The sequence below is a fragment of the Saccoglossus kowalevskii genome, chromosome 19, assembly GCF_978046115.1.
Source record: "Saccoglossus kowalevskii chromosome 19, keSacKowa6.1, whole genome shotgun sequence".
Lineage (NCBI taxonomy): Eukaryota > Metazoa > Hemichordata > Enteropneusta > Harrimaniidae > Saccoglossus > Saccoglossus kowalevskii.
In genome coordinates this window covers 20,611,146-20,630,251 of record NC_140659.1, presented here as the reverse complement: position 1 = coordinate 20,630,251, position 19,106 = coordinate 20,611,146, and the positions used below count along the sequence as shown (strand labels likewise).

General features: G+C 35.1%; 1 protein-coding gene across 1 annotated transcript; it reads left to right on the top strand.

The window, feature by feature from the left end:
- Positions 1–1,861: 1,861 nt before the first annotated feature.
- LOC100368434 (inositol polyphosphate multikinase-like) lies at positions 1,862–17,716 on the top strand. The gene is made up of 6 exons (XM_085494053.1): positions 1,862–2,121; positions 7,321–7,503; positions 8,616–8,788; positions 9,164–9,245; positions 12,617–13,481; positions 16,970–17,716. The coding sequence occupies exons 1-5, from the start codon at positions 1,995–1,997 to the stop codon at positions 13,456–13,458; spliced, it is 1,407 nt and encodes a 468-aa protein (XP_085350179.1). The 5' UTR covers positions 1,862–1,994; the 3' UTR covers positions 13,459–13,481; positions 16,970–17,716.
- The last annotated feature ends 1,390 nt before the right edge of the window (positions 17,717–19,106 follow it).

Here is a 19,106-nt window from a genome sequence, read left to right as displayed (position 1 = left end):
AAATAATCGTTCATAAATTCTACAATATGAAGCATGCAATTTGTTGCACAAAATATGTCTTAAGATTTTTTATTAAATGTTCATCATCATCGATTCCTGTGTTTTCATTATCGACTGCTTAACCTCTGTGGTGTACTGTGTTCGTTATCCTAAGTAGACATTTTTCTGAATAATATACTAGTAGTTTATTGTTTCTAGTGCTTCTTTCACCCGCATGTTTTCCCGTCTTTTCTTTACGAACGCGCCTTTTGAAAGTACATGTAGTTTCTAGTGGATATACTTGATTAAGTTTCCTGTGCTTCGTTTTTTGTGGCGCTCTTTACTTCGCACTGGTCATCTGGCCCCTAAGATATTCGTCTTTCGCTTGTATTACAATCACTACTTTGTGCTCGTCTTCAAGTTGTCGGTTTAGAGCGTTCCTCTCTCCTTAACGTCAGGCAGAAGTAATTTGGGCTCTCCAACCATGTATTACGTATGAAAATGTAGAAGTAGAGATTTAACTCGCTTGGCAGATAACACTTACACTGGAGAGGTACTGGATTCTTATGGTTTTGAATTATAGTGAAATTCTGACGAATACTGTATTTTATGAAATAGTGCTTTAACATGTAAGCAAATATCATATGAAACAAGAATTAAAATAAAATTACTACGGTTGGGCCAGTTACTGTGTATTGACGTGTTTTTCAACACTCCAGAAGTAATCCGCAAGAATTGAAATGAATATATTCGACCTCAGATGTGTTTGCACTTTCATGTCACCACGCCACACTGCCGTAAATAAGTATTAGTCTAGTCAGTTTGCAATCTTTATTAGAATGTTTTGTTTACTATAGTAGAGATATTATGCCATATCTTAATTTGTATACGTTAGTAACATGAGTTAAATTATATATCGTAACCGATGGCGTACAATTTGTCATCGTAAATTATTTCTAAAATCTGGAGTTTAAACAATCACAAAGATTGTTATTTTGCTTCCACATTGTGTTCTCTGAAATTGTTCGAAAATTGTTGCATAATATTTGGCCAATTTTCGCAATATAAGGTCATAAAACAAGCACAAAAATGTAGTTTTATATTGCTATAACTGTCGCTCAACGGTAGTACATAATAACCAATTAATTTATGATCAGCTTTGTTAAGAAATAAATCATTATATTATTAATTTTAATCGTTTTCATTGTGTTTCTAATAGACAGAAGGGTAACCAGAATGCTAATCGCGAGTTTTTTTTTTGTTTTTTTTTTTTAAAACACTATTTCTTGTTAAAACCCCACTATAAATATCGTTATTTTTTACTTCTAGACATCAAGAGGCATCCGTGATATATTCGTGCCATAGGAAACAATAATAAAGTGCTATAAATAGACATAACAGGCTGTTTTCCCTGTGTTTTATTGAACGATTTTCATGAAACTGAGTACGGCGACTCCATATTTTTTATTCATCTTCTTAATCCTTGTTATATGGTATATCAAATACGAAAAAATAAAGAATATGGCAATATTTTACTTTTATGTAGACTGGTAGAGTCTAAATTTGGACATCTTGAGCAACTTCAAGTTGAGTGATCGAAGGTTGAGTGCGCCCTCACTGGCCGTGTTTGATCTTTTTTATCAGTTGCACCACAGTCACTCAACAAATGAATGGTAGTAGTGAGAGAATATTGCATCAACATTTTGGTTAAATGTGTTATGAAATTTCAGCAATGTAAACACACTTTTCCTCAATCTGCTTCATAGGTCTTTGTGCGCTGTACGCAATAGTACGAACTGTTCTGAGTTCGACTTTCCCTGTGAACCTGCGCGATGACCCCGTGTCAATACGCAAACGCAGTTCAGTCATTGATTCATTGGGATGAGACATAGTCAGGGTGAGGTATCATGACAATTACGAATGATCTGCGGGATCGGACTGAAACTCACAGACTTTACATCGAAAATTATCACTTTGAACGGGAAAAGTGAATACAAACTTAACAAAGTCTAGAGATGGCGACTGGTGGCGGGGAAAACACACAAGTGGAGAGAGTTCCGACTCCACCAATACCAGAAGGATGTCAGGTTTTGAGCCACCAGGTGGCCGGACATATGCACGGACATGGCCGAAGTAAAGCAGGTGGGTCAGTATTTGTTTTATGTACCTGGTTAATCAGTTACAGGGGCCAGTTTATATAGACCCGGTAAACAAGTTAAATATGGTATTAGTATTGAGTTGAACTTGCCTTTGAAGGACGGTGGTCGTAGCGACGCGCTCTGTTAGATATTGGCCCATATAACGACTCATAATTTGAAGTTGTTCCCTCAAATTTAAAAAGTCAATACATTTGGGACCCCTCCTGGAAAACATGCTTGATCGAACCAGATTTCATCATTAACTTAAATAGTGGGAAGAAAAAATCCTTTGCTCCTGGAAATTTTATCAAGATCACATAGAATTTAGAAGGCAACAAAATCTCGTGAGATTTGTTTTAGTTTCTCAAATTGTGTTCCATTCACATCATCACATCCGTGGCTCAAATTACCATGGTTACACGGGTAACACAATGACGACAGGGAATACTATCTGAGACTGAAGCAAAATCAAGTCTTGTAGCTCTATTGCTAATAATAAAAACACAGTGAAATTTTGCGTAACTTTGTTTACAATTGAACATATCAATTGGTTCAAAGTTGATCCCAAAAGGGCTGCAGACCCAAACAAGGACGTGTTAATATGACATTTCATTAACATTAATTGTTACAAATAATTAAATAAGTTCCTTAAGCTCCCCTAACTTAAACCCTAATTCTAACACTCCCCCCCCTAATTGTATATGCCCCTCCATACATGTTCTGAAGGGGGGCATATACAACTAAAATAGGGGGAGGAGCACTGGAGAGGCTGGGGAACTCTTGCCCAATTAATAACTCCTTCTTGTTTGCAAAAACAAATTATTACTCGAGCAGCATTTCATGTGATGTATTGACAAATCTGTGCCAGTCTCAACTCTCTTATTGTACATTCTGGTTCACAGTATTATTGTTGTTAGTCAAAGGGTGGTTATAATGATAATACATTGATAAAATGAACACTGATACACCAAGTAAATACAGGGTATCGCATACTATGGTCTAAATATTCAAACTGACAGATAATAGAAATGCTCAAAACCAAACAAAAACTTGAAACTTAAAGCAGGGGAGTTGTCCCCTATGCATTCGTCAGATGCACATAGCGTGTCATTGTTTACAAACAAGCGTCTACCTATGAGCCTTTGAATTTTTAGCATGTTGTTATCGTCGCTTGGAACTCAATTTCCATGCGCAGGTGACTACTCTCCCGCTTTAAAAAGTGTGTGTTACTTCTATTCACATCACTGTTGCACACTTTTATTAAAAACACATGGCAACCATTTACATTTATTTTGACCTCAATTGAACCAGACTATGTATAGTGAATGGCAATTGAGAATTCATAAAGCAATACCAAATATGGAGTGAATATTCTCACTGTATAGATTATCTTCTGCCTTCAAAACATGTGTTATTAAAGTGGTTGGTTACTATTAAATCAGATGACCGAATTATCTTGAATTATCTTAAAAAAGGACTTGTACACAAAACAAAAAAGAAACTGTCACCGATCTACTTTTGAATCATAACACAGATCATCATGGTTTTTTTTAGCAATTTACCATTGATTTCTATGGTAAAAATGTCCTATCAAAATTTCATTCATCTTGTGTATTTATAAAATCTTGTGTATTTATAAGATGGATACTTATGATTTATTTCAACTATTAAGAATTTATTATGTATATCATGTCTATTAATTTTTATCTATATTATTAAAATTATTATTAACCAGCAAATTAAAAACAAAAAAACAAAAACTTGTTATCATGCAAACTGAAAAATAATGTGATGTATTTCTTGACGTATGCGACACATAAAAAATGTAACATGATTCCAACCAGAGATCATGAAACATTTTACCAGTGACGATTTCAACAACTTAAATTCTTTTTACTTGTGACATAAGTGCTTTAAAATAATGCATGTGGATTGTAACATTTCCTCAGTCAATGCAGATAGAATCAGAAAGAGCCATGTTGTTGAAAGGTTGAAAGGTCATTTTTACCATATACGGATGCCATGAGTCACCTGATGCATAAATTAAAGCTTGCAAGAAGTTCTTTTGAGTCAGTTGCATAATTTTGAATTTCTGAAAAACAAAAATACTTACTTTTTGGGGCAGATTTGCTTACTTTCAACGAAGCTCTATCGAGATTGTCATGCTTGTGAAATTCCCCAACTCTAAATAATGAGTAATGACAATCATTTGATAATTACAAGTCCTTCGTATGTCACATACAAGATATCAAACCGTTCATTGCCACAACAACACTTGGAAAACAAATTTTAAAAATAGGGGAAATACCTACAAATGATTGATCCAGTCATGTGATTTGTAACAGTTATAGAGAATTTTGTTTTCTTTCAAGAATTGTTCAAAATACATGAAATACATGATGATGATTACAATAAATCATCATGCAAAGTCAGCCCTAGCTCAGTATCGTAGCAGCCAAGGGACCCAAAACTTGTATTGGTCAAGAGTCCATAGAGTTTCCCTGATATAAAAACTCAAATCATACAACCTCGAATTGACAGAGAATCTAATTTTTTTAGTAATCTATTTTTTTTTACTTGAGTAGAAATGTAAATGTAAAAAATAAATTGCCACGGCAGTTTAGCAATAGAAGTTTTCAGGGCTATTTTTTACTTGTACTCTTTTGCCACCAAAATCAACGTTGTCACCATCGTTACCGGGAAAATAAATTCATATAATTTTTTCCACATTTTTCAGAAATCTTGATCAAGACTTATCGCTAATGGAAAATTTTGTCAATCTGGTCCAAAATTAACAACAATTTTATAGAAAAATTAATAAAAGTTTGTGAAATTTTACACTTAATATTGTCTAGTAGAAACCATTAAATTTTATTTGAAGACAGATATGCTTGATTGAAATTGTATCCTTGTCTATGATTTGATTTGATTAGATTTAATTTCATTTGATGATGGGGATGAATTTAATTCATATATCCATAATTTATTGAGAGTATTCTGTCTCAATGCACCTCATAAAGATAAGTTCCAATCGTCATGCAGTAATCCACTACTCCGTAAAAATACATCATTTAAGACCCGTGTAGAATGACCTTTAAACAATGGAGAGTGATTCTTTTCAAGTCTGGCTTTGTAAGCGACTCCCATAAACGTCAAGTCATATAACTTTATGTCTGCTTTTAAGTTGCTATATAGCTTCATAAGTAGATATGTGTGACTATGAATAATACAGTTGTGATATTCCGCTACTAATATGATTATTCACTATGTATGACGTGAGATTTCATCCAAGAAAGGTCAAAATACAGAAACCGGAAATTCACCACTAAGGATTATCTAGCGAGCAGGTCACATACCTAACATGGACTTCAAAATCGTCACCTAGACAAACAAAAAAATACATTAAAGTTGAGAAAAATAAAAGCAAATAGGTTGCAGGTCTGATAAAGTACTATAAAAAGTGTCTTTTTAGCTAGCACGTTATTTTAGCTAATTTAGCTAATTCGCAATTACAAAAGAGTTTATTCTCACAGTAAGATTATTGCCACTTTAGTTAAATTAAGATTAAGTTAATTCATGCATTGAGTCAAATTCGCTAAAATGGCATGTAGCTATTTAGACATGTTTCACAGTATTTTAGGGGGAAAAATGTTGTTTTTTCGACAGATAACAAACAAAGACAAAATAACAGTACCCCCGTAAGCTTGCGAAGGTTATTAAATCATCATAAACTTGTACACTGATGTGAGTAGTTTATAGTAGTATAAATTGATAAAATTAATCAATTTAAATTCCATTATCTGATGATAAATATATTGCATTCCTGACATTCCTCCATAGTTACTAATTATTAATTATAATTTGATAAAAACATAATAGACATTGACATTATTGAACTACGCGAACAGCTAAGTAAATTTAGAGTAGGGAATCACAATTTAAAAATAGAATCTGGCTGGTACACTAAACCAAAAACACCCGTTGAAAAAAGAACATGTGACCTATGTAGTACAGGAGAAATCAAAGATGAATTCCATCTAATGATGTCATATCCAAAGTACGAACATTGAAGAAAGTCTCTAGTTGAAGATATGACCAAACACATAAATAATTTCAGAAACCAGCCACAGTACACAGATCAATACGGCACAATTTATTAATTAAACACTGCCTTAAAATAAGACAGTAGCACCTCATATGAGGAGTATAATGTTTGTCAGTGAATCTTGTAAATTTGTAATTTGTGGTCCACTCTTTATCTTGCATTGTTAATCATTTTATAGCTACGCTGTCAACTTTGTCGAGCGGAGCTTATCATATGAGTGATTGTCTGTTGGCTTTTTCCGTGTCAATGTTTTACTTTTTCGATTTCGTTTTGAAAACTACAAGTCTGAATGTTTTGATACTTGGTGTATATGTACCTTGGGTAGACCTCTCTCAGATTTGTTCATTTTGTAATGATATCTTTAATTTTCTAATTTTGGTGAATATTTTTGTCATTTTTGGTAAAAAGTGATATTTTCGACTTCTTGTTGAAAACAGCAAGTCCCGTTGTTTCAATAATATACATATTGTACATTTTCTAATGATATCTTCTTTTCTTTAATTGAAATGTGCATTGCTAACAGTGGAGCTATCTCAGCCGAGAGGCTGTTTTTTTTTTTTACAGGTATATCTTGTAGTTTTTAGTGACTTTACTGCTGTACTTTCTAAGTCAGTGTTGTGTCAATAAATAAATAAAATAAAATACTAAATTTTATTACCTCCAACATCGCCATATGCGAGATTTACTCTGGTAATTAGTGTATGTAAATGATAAATGTGTGTGGTCTATTGTTAAGAGGTCACATTGTAATGATCTAGTATACGTGCAATTGTTTTGTGTGCTTCTTTTGGAGATGTGCTTCTAATATTGCAAAAAAAACGATTAGTTTGCACAATATTCAAATGAAATTGTAAATATGGTATCAGTTTTGTAGATTCCTGATTTTTGTGAATCTTGTACCGCTGGTGAGTACGTTTGAATCATGCAATGCACATGTCTTGAGATTTACATCACATGTCATGTCATATGTCATATTCTTATTTGTTATTATTTATATACATGCTGGTCATGTGAATTTGTGCAGAAAATACAAATTGTCAAATGATTTTAAGTATTTATGGTTTTATTGATAGATTTTAATTCTTTTTATCTTCGCAGGAATGCTACAACACCTAGATGGAACCATTTTAAAACCTACGCAATGTCCTCCAAAAGGTCAGCGGGAATTAGATTTTTACACAGAATTGTTTCGTGAGGATCAAGATGAACCTGTTATGTTGTCGCTGCAATACTACGTGCCAAGATTTCGTGGGATTTTCACGACCCCATCCAACCCAGACAGTATCCTTTTATTACCTTTTCTATGACACAGAGCTCACTGTTTGGTGTTCGTCTAACATGTAATCCCTTCTACAAAAAGATTTGTATTCAGACCGCTTTCTTAGTGGGTACATAATTTGAGTTTAGTTGACTTCTTTGACTTTTTTCAATATTTAGTTCATGACCTATAGCAGAGGTACATTACTTGGGGTTTGCAACTCGCATAGTGCTGTATGGTGACATCATGTCAAGATCCCATTCAAGTCTCTTCTCGTAGATAGCGAGACTGAGGCTACGACCTTCTGACATGACGCATATCAATGTTCAAGGTTTGTAATGAAAAAAATAAACTTTTCTTGTCACTATCATAGTGAAAAATGTAATACATCGAAAATATACAGAAAATATAGTTCTCGTAATCCGTCATATCGTAAGCAGCTATTTTGATCCACCTGGACATCCCAGTATCCTAGTTACCTCGGGCATGCGCATTCGCATTTTTTCTGAGTTGGAACGCTTATGCGAGAGCAAGATTGTGACGAGATCTTGGTATCATGTCACCGTAGTTACAAACCCCAAGTAATGTACCTCTGCCTATAGCCAGTGAGTCATTTTGTCAGTTTGCTACTAAATTATCAAAGAAATTTTAAAGAAATACATAACAACAAACAAAATGCACCCACTTTTCAGTGGAAAAAATGATGGCTCATAATTACGTGTCTAGGATGCAAGATTATTAACGCAGAAAAGTAAAATACCGGCAAATATTAACGATAGTTGTATTGTACGCTCTAAGCCGATATGTGATGCATCCTTGATCCACAGAGATTTGTTGTGATGCAATTAGTTATGCTAATTGATGCAACAGGAATTCATACACTGATATAGTGGTTTTGAAAAATATAATTTAGAAAAAATGAAATTCATCAGGGGAAAAATTTATTATGCCTCAAACATAGCCATATGCAGTTTAAATTTTTTTGTATGAAGACCTCTACCCATCAATCAACAAGCTGGACTTGGAATCCAGACAAAATCAGTCCTGGTCGAGGTCACATTGAACTTATTGGTCATCTAATAAAAGATGTTTTATTGAGAAAATAAAAGAAAGAGTTTTCTTTAATTACAATCAGCAATATACATGAAACTGGACGACGCAACTCAGAAGTTCCATAAACCTTGTATAGTAGATGTGAAAATGGGAAGACGCTGTTATGAAGATGGTGCTCCGGTTGAGAAAGTCGAACTTGCCCTCAAGAAATACCCACCAGTCGAACAGGTGGGGTTTCAGATACTTGGCATGAGGGTAAGAGAAAATTTGTGATTTTGATAATAAAATAATAAGATAAAAAAACTTTACACTGCATGTAAATGTATGTAGGAAAATTCAAAGGGCCTTATTCAAATTGTATGCAAATTACTATTATTCAAATCATTGCTTACATTGTGTTCATGCAAACTAAGTTAAAGGGCCTTAATCAAATTGTAGGCTAATTGAGCATTTCGAAAATCAAGTTAAAGGGCTTTATTCAAATTGGATCACTTGCTTAATCAGAATTATATAAATTGTGTGTCGGCTTACAAAGTTAAGGAGTCACAGTTGAATCATGAATAAATTAAGTGGGCCTTAATCATTTTTTTTTCATTTATTGTATAATATTCATTGAATTTCTTGTTGCAGATATATCACCCATCTGTAGACCAATATGTGTTTTATGACAAGACTTATGGTAGGAGCCTAGATGAAGATCAAGTCATTGAAGGTAAAATTAATATGATTTAAAAAATTCAAAAAATTAACAGGATTTCAAAACATTGATTGTTTTGTGAAACTTTCTGTTTTTAGTCCCCGTTCGAATGTAGTCCGTAAACGGGGACTTATGTTTTGCCCTGTGTGCGTCCGTGCATCCGTGCGTTCGGATCTCGAACATGCATGGACCGATTAAGTTCAAACTTCACTCACACATCACACATCATATGGGCATATGCACATGCATTTTCTTCATGATCCGATTAACGATAGCCGAATAGCGGCCATTTTAAGGCCGAAAATGCATCAAAATTGCACATTTTAACCATTCCAAACCCGGATCTCAGTTATGCATAGACGGATTTTGTTCAAATTTGGTACATACATTAAACATAATAGGACCTTGATGCATGTCATTTCTTTTTTGAATTGGGTTTGAAATGGCCGACTGGCGGCCATTTTGTTTTAAAGAATTCAGTTCAAACTTCACACACACAAGGTACATCATGTCATAAATATGTATGTGCATTTGTTTCATGATCTCATTAACGAAAGCCAAATGGCGGCCGCTTTAAGGCCGAAAATGCATTTTCACCGGATCTCAGTTATGCATGGACGTATTTTGTTCAAATTTGGTACATACATTAAGGGAAGAGTAGGAAATCAAACTCGCGGTTTACCGCGGTCATTACCGCGGTGGTGGTGGGTGCTCGCCGGTCGACCGCATTTTATGCAAATTTATGCATAGATTCCATGACCCCGGTTTACCGCGGTCAAGTGCGGTAGGCTCGCATGGCAATTTACACCCTATTGTTAAGACTATGAATGGACACAATAGACTGGGAAACTAAAGGTTACTTGCCGCCAAGTTCAAATAATAAAATCGAGTGGTACCAGAAGATTGGAAAAATCGTCTATATTAGTTCGCAGAAGAACACTATTTTATTTTCACGAGTCTTGGTATAACATCGCAAAGCAACCCAGAATAATGTAGACCCCACATAATGTAAAATATTATCACATTATTTTGAATTTACATCATGTATAGTCTCAGGATTTATTTTAAAAGATTAATGTTTCGCATATACCAATATAATCGGGCGAAGTACAAATTCCGAGTGTAAAACACTCGATGAGAGGCCACAGTTTACGTTACCTCGAGACCATGCACTAAGTAGGAAAAGCAACCCGAAGTCGAAGAGGGAGTGTCACACACTTGGTGCTACAATATATACTACAACAACTGGGTGATCAGCGAAAAAAATAGCGCACTTCTTGGCGAAACTGACTAATCTAATAAACCTTGGCCCAAGTTTAACCCCAAGTCACGCGCTGAACAAGTGGGTTGTTACCTTGGTGACCATTCGCGCTCCGCGCGTTGACCTTTTTATTATACACATCCCATTACGCAAATTTTTACTGGCTCTGCGTTGCCGACGTAAAAATTGTTACCGTTCTGGTTGTGAATATTTCACCATTGCCGACGTGATAATGCGTTGCCTTCGTAATAATTACGCAAACTTATTTTCCATTGTTTACGTACTGGCTGTGAATATTTCAACTTTGCCGACTTGATAATGCATTGCCTTTGCAATAATTACGCAAACTTATTTTTTATACCCCTGTCGACCCCTCGAGTCACACTGCTGCTATCACACTTTCTATTTCAGTAATTGACGGTCTATAGGTGTTAAGTTGTCACCTCCAACTGATTGAGCGGGCAATTAAATACGCGATAATACCAGACTTAGTTTTTCTACTTTAAAACTGACGGCAAAACACAATACAATCGTCCGGAGCCATCGAACTACGCGACTTAGTCGAAACCGCGACTTACTGCCTCAGAGACGGGGCCACTGAATAACTGTTGTTGATAATGATATTGTAAACAAACACACACACACAAAACATTAAAGCCAGAAAAGTCAAGTCAAGAAACAACATTTCAAATAATAATAATTATGGTTTGACATCTATATCATTTTGAAATAAACTAAATTTCATGTAAATAAAATCCATGCGTTACAATTTACTGTAATTTCAAACTTGGGGCAGCGTACTTTGAACGCAGAGTATTCGATCGCTTTCATTTCCAGTGAAAACAAAACAAAACAACGTCAGGTGCTTTTGAACTACGTGCGGTTGGCACAGTAACGGGCAATGACCTCAGCGGTTCACACGCAATGAAATTCTAATCAAGCCAGCTAGCTTTATCGTACGGTATCATAAACTCAATAATTATTCATTCAAAATGCCTTTCACACTCACGAGTACCATGGAACACGAACATGTAAGAGAAAAATAACGTCTTTTGTTTAAAAAAGATTCTGTCAACCAAGAATACATGCGCAAGGCAAGATTTATGAAACGAAACAGAAAATAATCATGTCATTGTCAGTGCAATGCAGACAGCCTGACCTGTTTTGATTAGTTCGCCCGTTTCTCGTTTGCTGGCCATTTTTTCTGGAGTGTGACACAAATGGTGAACATGATACTGCCAAATCAATCAAGAACCAGGATACGGCTTGGATACGCTGAAACTTTGTAAATCGTCCTCTTTTCAATTGTAAACTTTATTCCAGTGTTACGCTAAATACATGTACTAAATACTAAACAAGCGCGCATATCGTATTCATTTACAGCATCGGATTTTAAAACAATGACTCGTGGAATCACAAAGAAACTATTAAGTACATATTTCACACATTACCGAGGACCGCGGTAGAGACCGGTACAGCGGTAGAGACCCCTAATTATAAGCAGTCCGCGGCTCTCCCCGGCGTTCTGCGGTACACCGCGGTAATGACCGCGGTGCACCGCCCGTTTGATTTCCTACTCTTCCCTAAACATAATAGGACCTTGATGCACGTAATTTTTTTTTTCGGATCAAGTTCGAAATGGCCGACTGGCGGTCATTTTGTTTTGAAGAATTCAGTGAAAGTGGTCTGAGATTTCGGTCATGATCTGCTTTGAATGTATATGTCACTCAAATATGAACGGAACGGGGATGTGTCATTGACAATGACTTGTTTTATTGCAAGAATGTCTGCCTCACAATTTGAGAGCAATATGTCCATTGAAGAGTTTTTTGTAATTATTTGAGTTCAGGGAAATCAGTTTTATTATTTTCGCAAAGTAGCTATGAATCACAAATATATCATGCTTGATGCAACTTTCCCTGATATGATAGTGATTGAAAGAATAATTATCGACAAAAAAAGAAAAATTACATGAAATATTTGAAAATACATAATATTGAGATATGTCATTTCGTCAAATATTAAAGAAAAGATTTATATTTAGGTCCCAGTCACCTCAGAAGTTCTTTCTAGAAATGAGAATATTTTTTTTGCCAGACTAAGTATCATTTTTTTTTTTTTTTAGGACTGGCTCGATTTTTGAACAGCGATGAAGATTTCCGTATGGATGTCATCCCAACGTTTATCAAAAAGTTAGAGGAAATTCAGAACTGGTTTGAGAACCAAACAAAGATGCATTTCTTCTCTAGTTCATTACTTTTAGTTTACGAAGGAGACGTCCAGATTTCATCCGACGAAGAGAATGAGTTTGTCCAATTGAATCCAAACATTGTTAGTTTCGCTGAACTCGAAATGACAAATTCAGATGCAAAGCAGTCTAATTCAGACAAGGATTATTTGTCTTTTCCTCCCCCTTCTCTGCTTCATAAAGATAAAGCTGGGGAGCATGTTTCCATGGCAACAGCACCAAATAATGTAGGAGATAAAGTTGATGACCAAAAATCTTTGGTAAATGGACTTGATGGACCAAAGGCTTCTCTACAGGAGGATGCCACAGTTGAACAATCATTTACCGAGACTTTGCATATAAAAGAGAGTGATGATGATGACGATGAAGTTATTGGAGCATTAACCGTGGCAGAGATGAGAGCCAGACAAAAAAAGAAACTTGCCCCTCCATCCACTGTAACCCCCTTGGCTTCCTTATCTCAAGATCCTGATTGGTCGAGCAGGGACACATGTGACCTAAAACCACCAATCGCTGAAGCTGGTTTACCTATGCAAGCTTGTGCCTCTGAGCCGATCAATCTAGTTACTTCTACTATTGATGATAGGCTAGCTGACGTGAAAATGATTGATTTCACTCATGTTATACCATCTAATTCAGTAGATGAAAATTACTTGTATGGACTTAGGCGACTGATACAACATTTTAAAACTTTAAATGTGTGTGGATTTGAATACTAAGGCATGTCTCGTGTGCATGAAAGGTAGGTTGGGTAGGATCGGGTCGGGTCGGGTCGAGTCTGGTCGGGTCTGGTTAGGTGTTAAGGCTGCAACCAATACAATATTTTACTTGGTAAACTGGCTGTTTGGGTTGAGTTGGGATTTGAATACTAATGCATGTGTCACTAGTATAATCCTGTGGGTATGTTGGGTTGAGTTGGGTGACATGGCTGCATCCAATACAATATTTTATTTCAATGGTAAACTGGTTGTTTGGGTTGAGTTGGGATTTGAATACTAACGCATGTGTCACTTGTATAATCCTGTGGGTAGGTTGGGTTGAGTTGGGTGACATGGCTGCATTCAATACAATATTTTACTTGGTAAACTGGCTGTTTGGGTTGAGTTGGGATTTGAATACTAATGCATGTGTCACTAGTATAATCCTGTGGGTATGTTGGGTTGAGTTGGGTGACATGGCTGCATCCAATACAATATTTTATTTCAATGGTAAACTGGTTGTTTGGGTTGAGTTGGGATTTGAATACTAACGCATGTGTCACTTGTATAATCCTGTGGGTAGGTTGGGTTGAGTTGGGTGACATGGCTGCATTCAATACAATATTTTATTTCAATGGTAAACTGGTTGTTTGGGTTGAGTTGGGTTGTGAATACTAACGCATGTGTCACTTGTGTTCTGTTGGTAGGTTGGGTTGGGTTGGGTTGGGTTGGGTGACATGGCTGCAACCAATACAATATTTTATTTTAATGGTAAACTGATTGTTTGGGTTGAGTTGGGTTGTGAATACTAACGTACCTGTCACTTGTATAATCCTGTAGGGAGGTTGTGTAGTGTGACATGCATGTGAAGTACTTTTTGACTTCTGTGTTTTGCAGTTACCTGTCTGTCTGTCTGTGTATGTACGAGTGTATTTGTGTGTATGCGTGTCTGGCTGTTCCACCGATATCTCAAGAATCGTATGTTTGTTTTTAATGAAACTTGGTGCATAGACGCTCTAGGCTAATGCGCAAATTTAATTAGGTTTAGGTTGAAATCCATGCATATTATTTACCTAATTTGCATGCTAATCAACTAATTTTTAGCTGTTCCATGACTGTTCCACTGATATCTAAAGTGCCATTCTTTGGATTTTGGTGAAACTTGGTACATAGATGCTCTGGACTAATGCATAGATTTGAGTAGTTTTGGATAAAAATCCATGGTTATTAATTACCTAATTTGCATAATGATTAGTCTCTTTTCAGGTTTTCCACTAATATCTTGAGTACTACCAGTAATCATCACATTTCAATAAAACTTAGTACATAGATGTCATAGGTTAATATCCATGAATATTAATTAGATAATTTGCATAATTAATAAATTTACAGCTTTTTAGTACATACATGTAGATGCTCTAGGACAATGCACAGACCTAATTAGTTTTGGGTTAAAATCAGTGCATATCAATTACCTAATTTGTATAATTAACCAATTTTCAGCTTTTATACTGATATCACAATCAGTCCTTGGCTGAATTTTTTCTTAACTTTAGAACATACTGGACCCTAGAGGCTGTCTAAAGCATTCGCCATGCAGTGGAGTTGAATTAAACGAAGAAATTTTGCATATTAATTACTAATTTGCGTAATTTGAAACCTGATTTGCTTGGCAATAAATTAGATCAAAGTTTCCTGACATTCTGCAGGGTATTTTATTTAAATATCCAACCTCAAATTACCCGATGGGTTTAATTTTCATTAGAGTATTATTGGAATGGAATTGTGTAAAATATTCCCACAGAAATTTGTAGGCTGGCGAGAGGGAGCAATAAACATGTTCAGTATTCTAAATAAAAATCATATTGTTTGTTCAGGTTGAATCACAGGGAGCCCAGAAACTATAATGAACTGTACGCAGTCTTCATGAGCAAGGGGGCGGGGTTATCTAGTGTAAAAAATAGACAAGGGATGAAGGCTCTAGGCAGCCCATATTTTTTAAACTGGAGAAAACAGACGAATAGAATGAAAAATAAAATCCATAAAAAATATAAGCTTGAATATTAGCTGCTCTTTCAAATTTTGCCAAAGCCTTACCTATATTTTACCAATATCTGCTGAATAAATCAAGAAAACTACAAAAATTTACTCCACAGGCTCACTGGAACTTCATCCCTTGTCTGTTTCTTACACTAGATACCAGCCGATACCCCCCCCCCCCCATAGAGACTGTTTGAATTGAAAACTTAGTGTAGAAGCTAATGTACTAAATGTGTAATAACCTTCCACATTTCGGCCTTTTGATGCAAGTTCATTAGACTAAAGCCACTGAAAAAAGGGCAATCACTGGTCACATTAATTGAATGGCCTCGGTATAATAACTGAATGCCTATCTATTCTTCATACACTTTATTTGAACAAACCTTTGTAAACTCAACGCATTTCTCAGTTTTTCTTTTATGATTAGTACGTGATTGTCATTGTAATGTCATCCTAAACTGCTCAAAATCATTGCCGTTATGTCATCATTTCTTCTTCATCTCATAAAACCATTTTATATTCAGGGGTGAATATGGAAATTTGTTGGGGGGGGGCTTGAAATTCTTGCCCTCCATCTCCACCCAATTTCAAATGCCCTACCCCTAGCTTTGTATCTACATTATTATTTCATTACTTAATAATCTTTTTACTGCAAAGTTAAGTCAGTAGATTTTTTTTTGCCATATTTTCTTAATTTTTTTTTTTATTTTTACTACATTATTAAATGTTGTCCATTTAATACTTTTTGTATTATAAGTTTCATACTTTCATATTTATTTATGATGTATTATTTGTTGCATATTTTAATTTCTGTATTATCCTTATTGCTTGCCATAAACATAATTCAAAAACATCACAAACATAACAAACTTGCTTCGGTATCTATATTTTTGTGGTTAATATCTTATTTCTTATGAACCCACTGCACATTGTTACTGATTTACCTTGGGAAAATTATTATGTCCATTGCACAAGTAGCATGATGTTGTCAATATGGCTGTCTTCCTACCTATGGTTAATGTCAGCATCTTATTGAATTTACCCCTGCTAACTTCTGGGAGAGTCTTGTGTATTCAATCACATTTTGAGATCCCACATTACTCCAGTAATGTTGGAACTAACCATTGATTTGTTCATTAATGTTTGCATTTTGTGTTATAAAAAGTTTTAAAAAAGTCTGTTAGGTTATGGTTGAGATAAAAAGTTTCTTATATTTATACTAAATATTGTTTGACAATCTAATTGATGAATTTTGGGTAGAGAGTGATTCATACATTCATCATGACAAAACATTTGCATTTATGTAAATATGAATAAGTAATGAACAATTGTGCATACCCAGCACCTGATTAACTAGTACAGGAAGTGTCGTGCACTTGATAGTCCTGTTTAAAACATTGCTGATGTTGTTGTTTTTTGGCAAGCAATGTATTAAAGGGACGAAGATGTCGTGCCACATTATGTTTAATTTATGTCCCATTTCATGTTGCAGGTGTAAAATACTTTGTTTGGTATATGGGAAATGTGCATCTAATGGACCTGAGCTGCGAATGGCAGCTAAGATCGTGAGAGAGAGACAGGGAAGGGAAGGGAGAGAGAGCAACCATGACTTGGGTTTTGCCCCTCAAATATTATTCCATTCTGTCTCGTCATTATGTCTATTGTCCCACCGTGGGAGAGAATGCAACATATTCTAAGGGCCAAGTTTTGTGACTCTCGATCTCATTAATTTTGGTCTTCATTTATATCTACACTTTATTAGAATATTTTGTATAGCTTACTTAACATGTAACCATAGCAATGTAGACATTTTCAGTAAGATGTAATACAGGAGAATAGAATATGATTATCATGTACTTGTATCACAGATTTTATTTAAATTCACTCAATCGTAGCTCGTCAAAGTGTTCAGAATTAATTACTGCATCTTGTTGTCGTCATAATTTAAAGACATGTTTTGTTAATTCCTTATCTTGAAAACCCCAATACGGGGTGCCAGTCATATAGTATTGACTGTTTGTTTTTGAAACAAATTATTTTCCCCAGTCCGAAGACTTTAATCAAATATCAAACAAATTGTAAATGAATTAACTGTATTTCTGTCTTCCTGAATTAATATGCCAAGAATTTTTTTCACTTTAATGCTATTTACAAACTCATGAATATGTAATAAATTTTTTTATGTAATATGGTAGGAATTTTGTGAAAATTTTAAATAAATGCCTAATGGGTAATAAAATGTGGGTTTGTTCATCACTTCCTGTATGTTTCAGAATGAGTGGTTGGGCCTAATGTTGCTACAATCACTTCATTAGTTACCAATAGCAAATTAAATATTGATTGATTTAGTAAATGCTGCCACTTTCACTGCCAAAAGTTTAAAGAACGGCAGTCGTCGCACCACATATGTGCGACATTTGTGTTAATAAACATTGATTTTCCCACAATCCAATGCGCTCTGCTAATGGAAATCACAAGTATGAGGTTTGACCGGGCCCGACTTTCACTAATTACTGTCGGTGACTCCTTTGACACCTTCCAATCACCTACAAAATACCTAATTAAAGCTTGGTAACGTCTCAGTTTGTACTTGTTGATCTGCGCAACAGCCAAAGTTGCCATCTTTGTTTATATGAAACCCATATATCTTGCGCATACTTGGCGTGACGACTACCGCCCTTTAAACGAATATCAAACCACGAATTATTCTGAGAAAATGCATCGCCCACAGAATTGTAAATTAAGATTTGGAAAACATTAGGTAGGTCAAAGGTGATTTCTGTTCACAAAAATCATATTGTTCATACAATTTTTGTTCACACTTTCCAATTTTACCGGAAGTGAATGATTGATGAAAAGATTACATTTTCTGTGCACAGGTTTGCTAAGTGCAAGAAAAATTCATTAAAGCAGGGGAGTAATCCATGCGCATGTGGCAGATGGCCATAGCGTGTCATTGTTTACAAACAATTGTTCACCCATGAGCCTTTGCATTTTTAGCATGGTTTATCTTCGCTTAGAACTTAATTTCCATGCATTCATACTCTGGATATTTTATTTTACCTGTCAACAAATATCACTATGAGCAAGGTACAGAGATTGGATAAAAGGTGACAAAAATATCAGATAAGAAATCCTTGATGCACATTTTAACAGTTTTACCTCTGGGTGCCAGATATTTTGAAAAAATTCAGTGCGAATATTTTCAAATTTTGGAAAATCATTTTGGACCGTGTAAACAGTTCCAGATATTGCTTTTAGTTTTTCATCACACGGTTTGTCAATTTATATCAACATTATCATATATACATATACATATCAATTTATTAACAAGTAAACGAGTACTAGTTTATAAGTATCGGTATATGTGTAATACTGTAGAATACTTTATTTTCACTTGGAATTTATTTTCGCTGAAGGGATGATTCCGTGAAAATAAAATCCAGCGAATGTACTTTTTTTCCTATATTTCACATTAAACTCATGAAAAATCAGTGAAAATAAATTCCAAGCAAAACGCCCAAAAAGCCTTTTCAGCGAAAATTAATTCCAGCAAAAATAAAGTATTCCACAGTAATAGAATCTCCAACAATTAAATCCAGGTTGGAGGAACTGTATGATGCATCTCC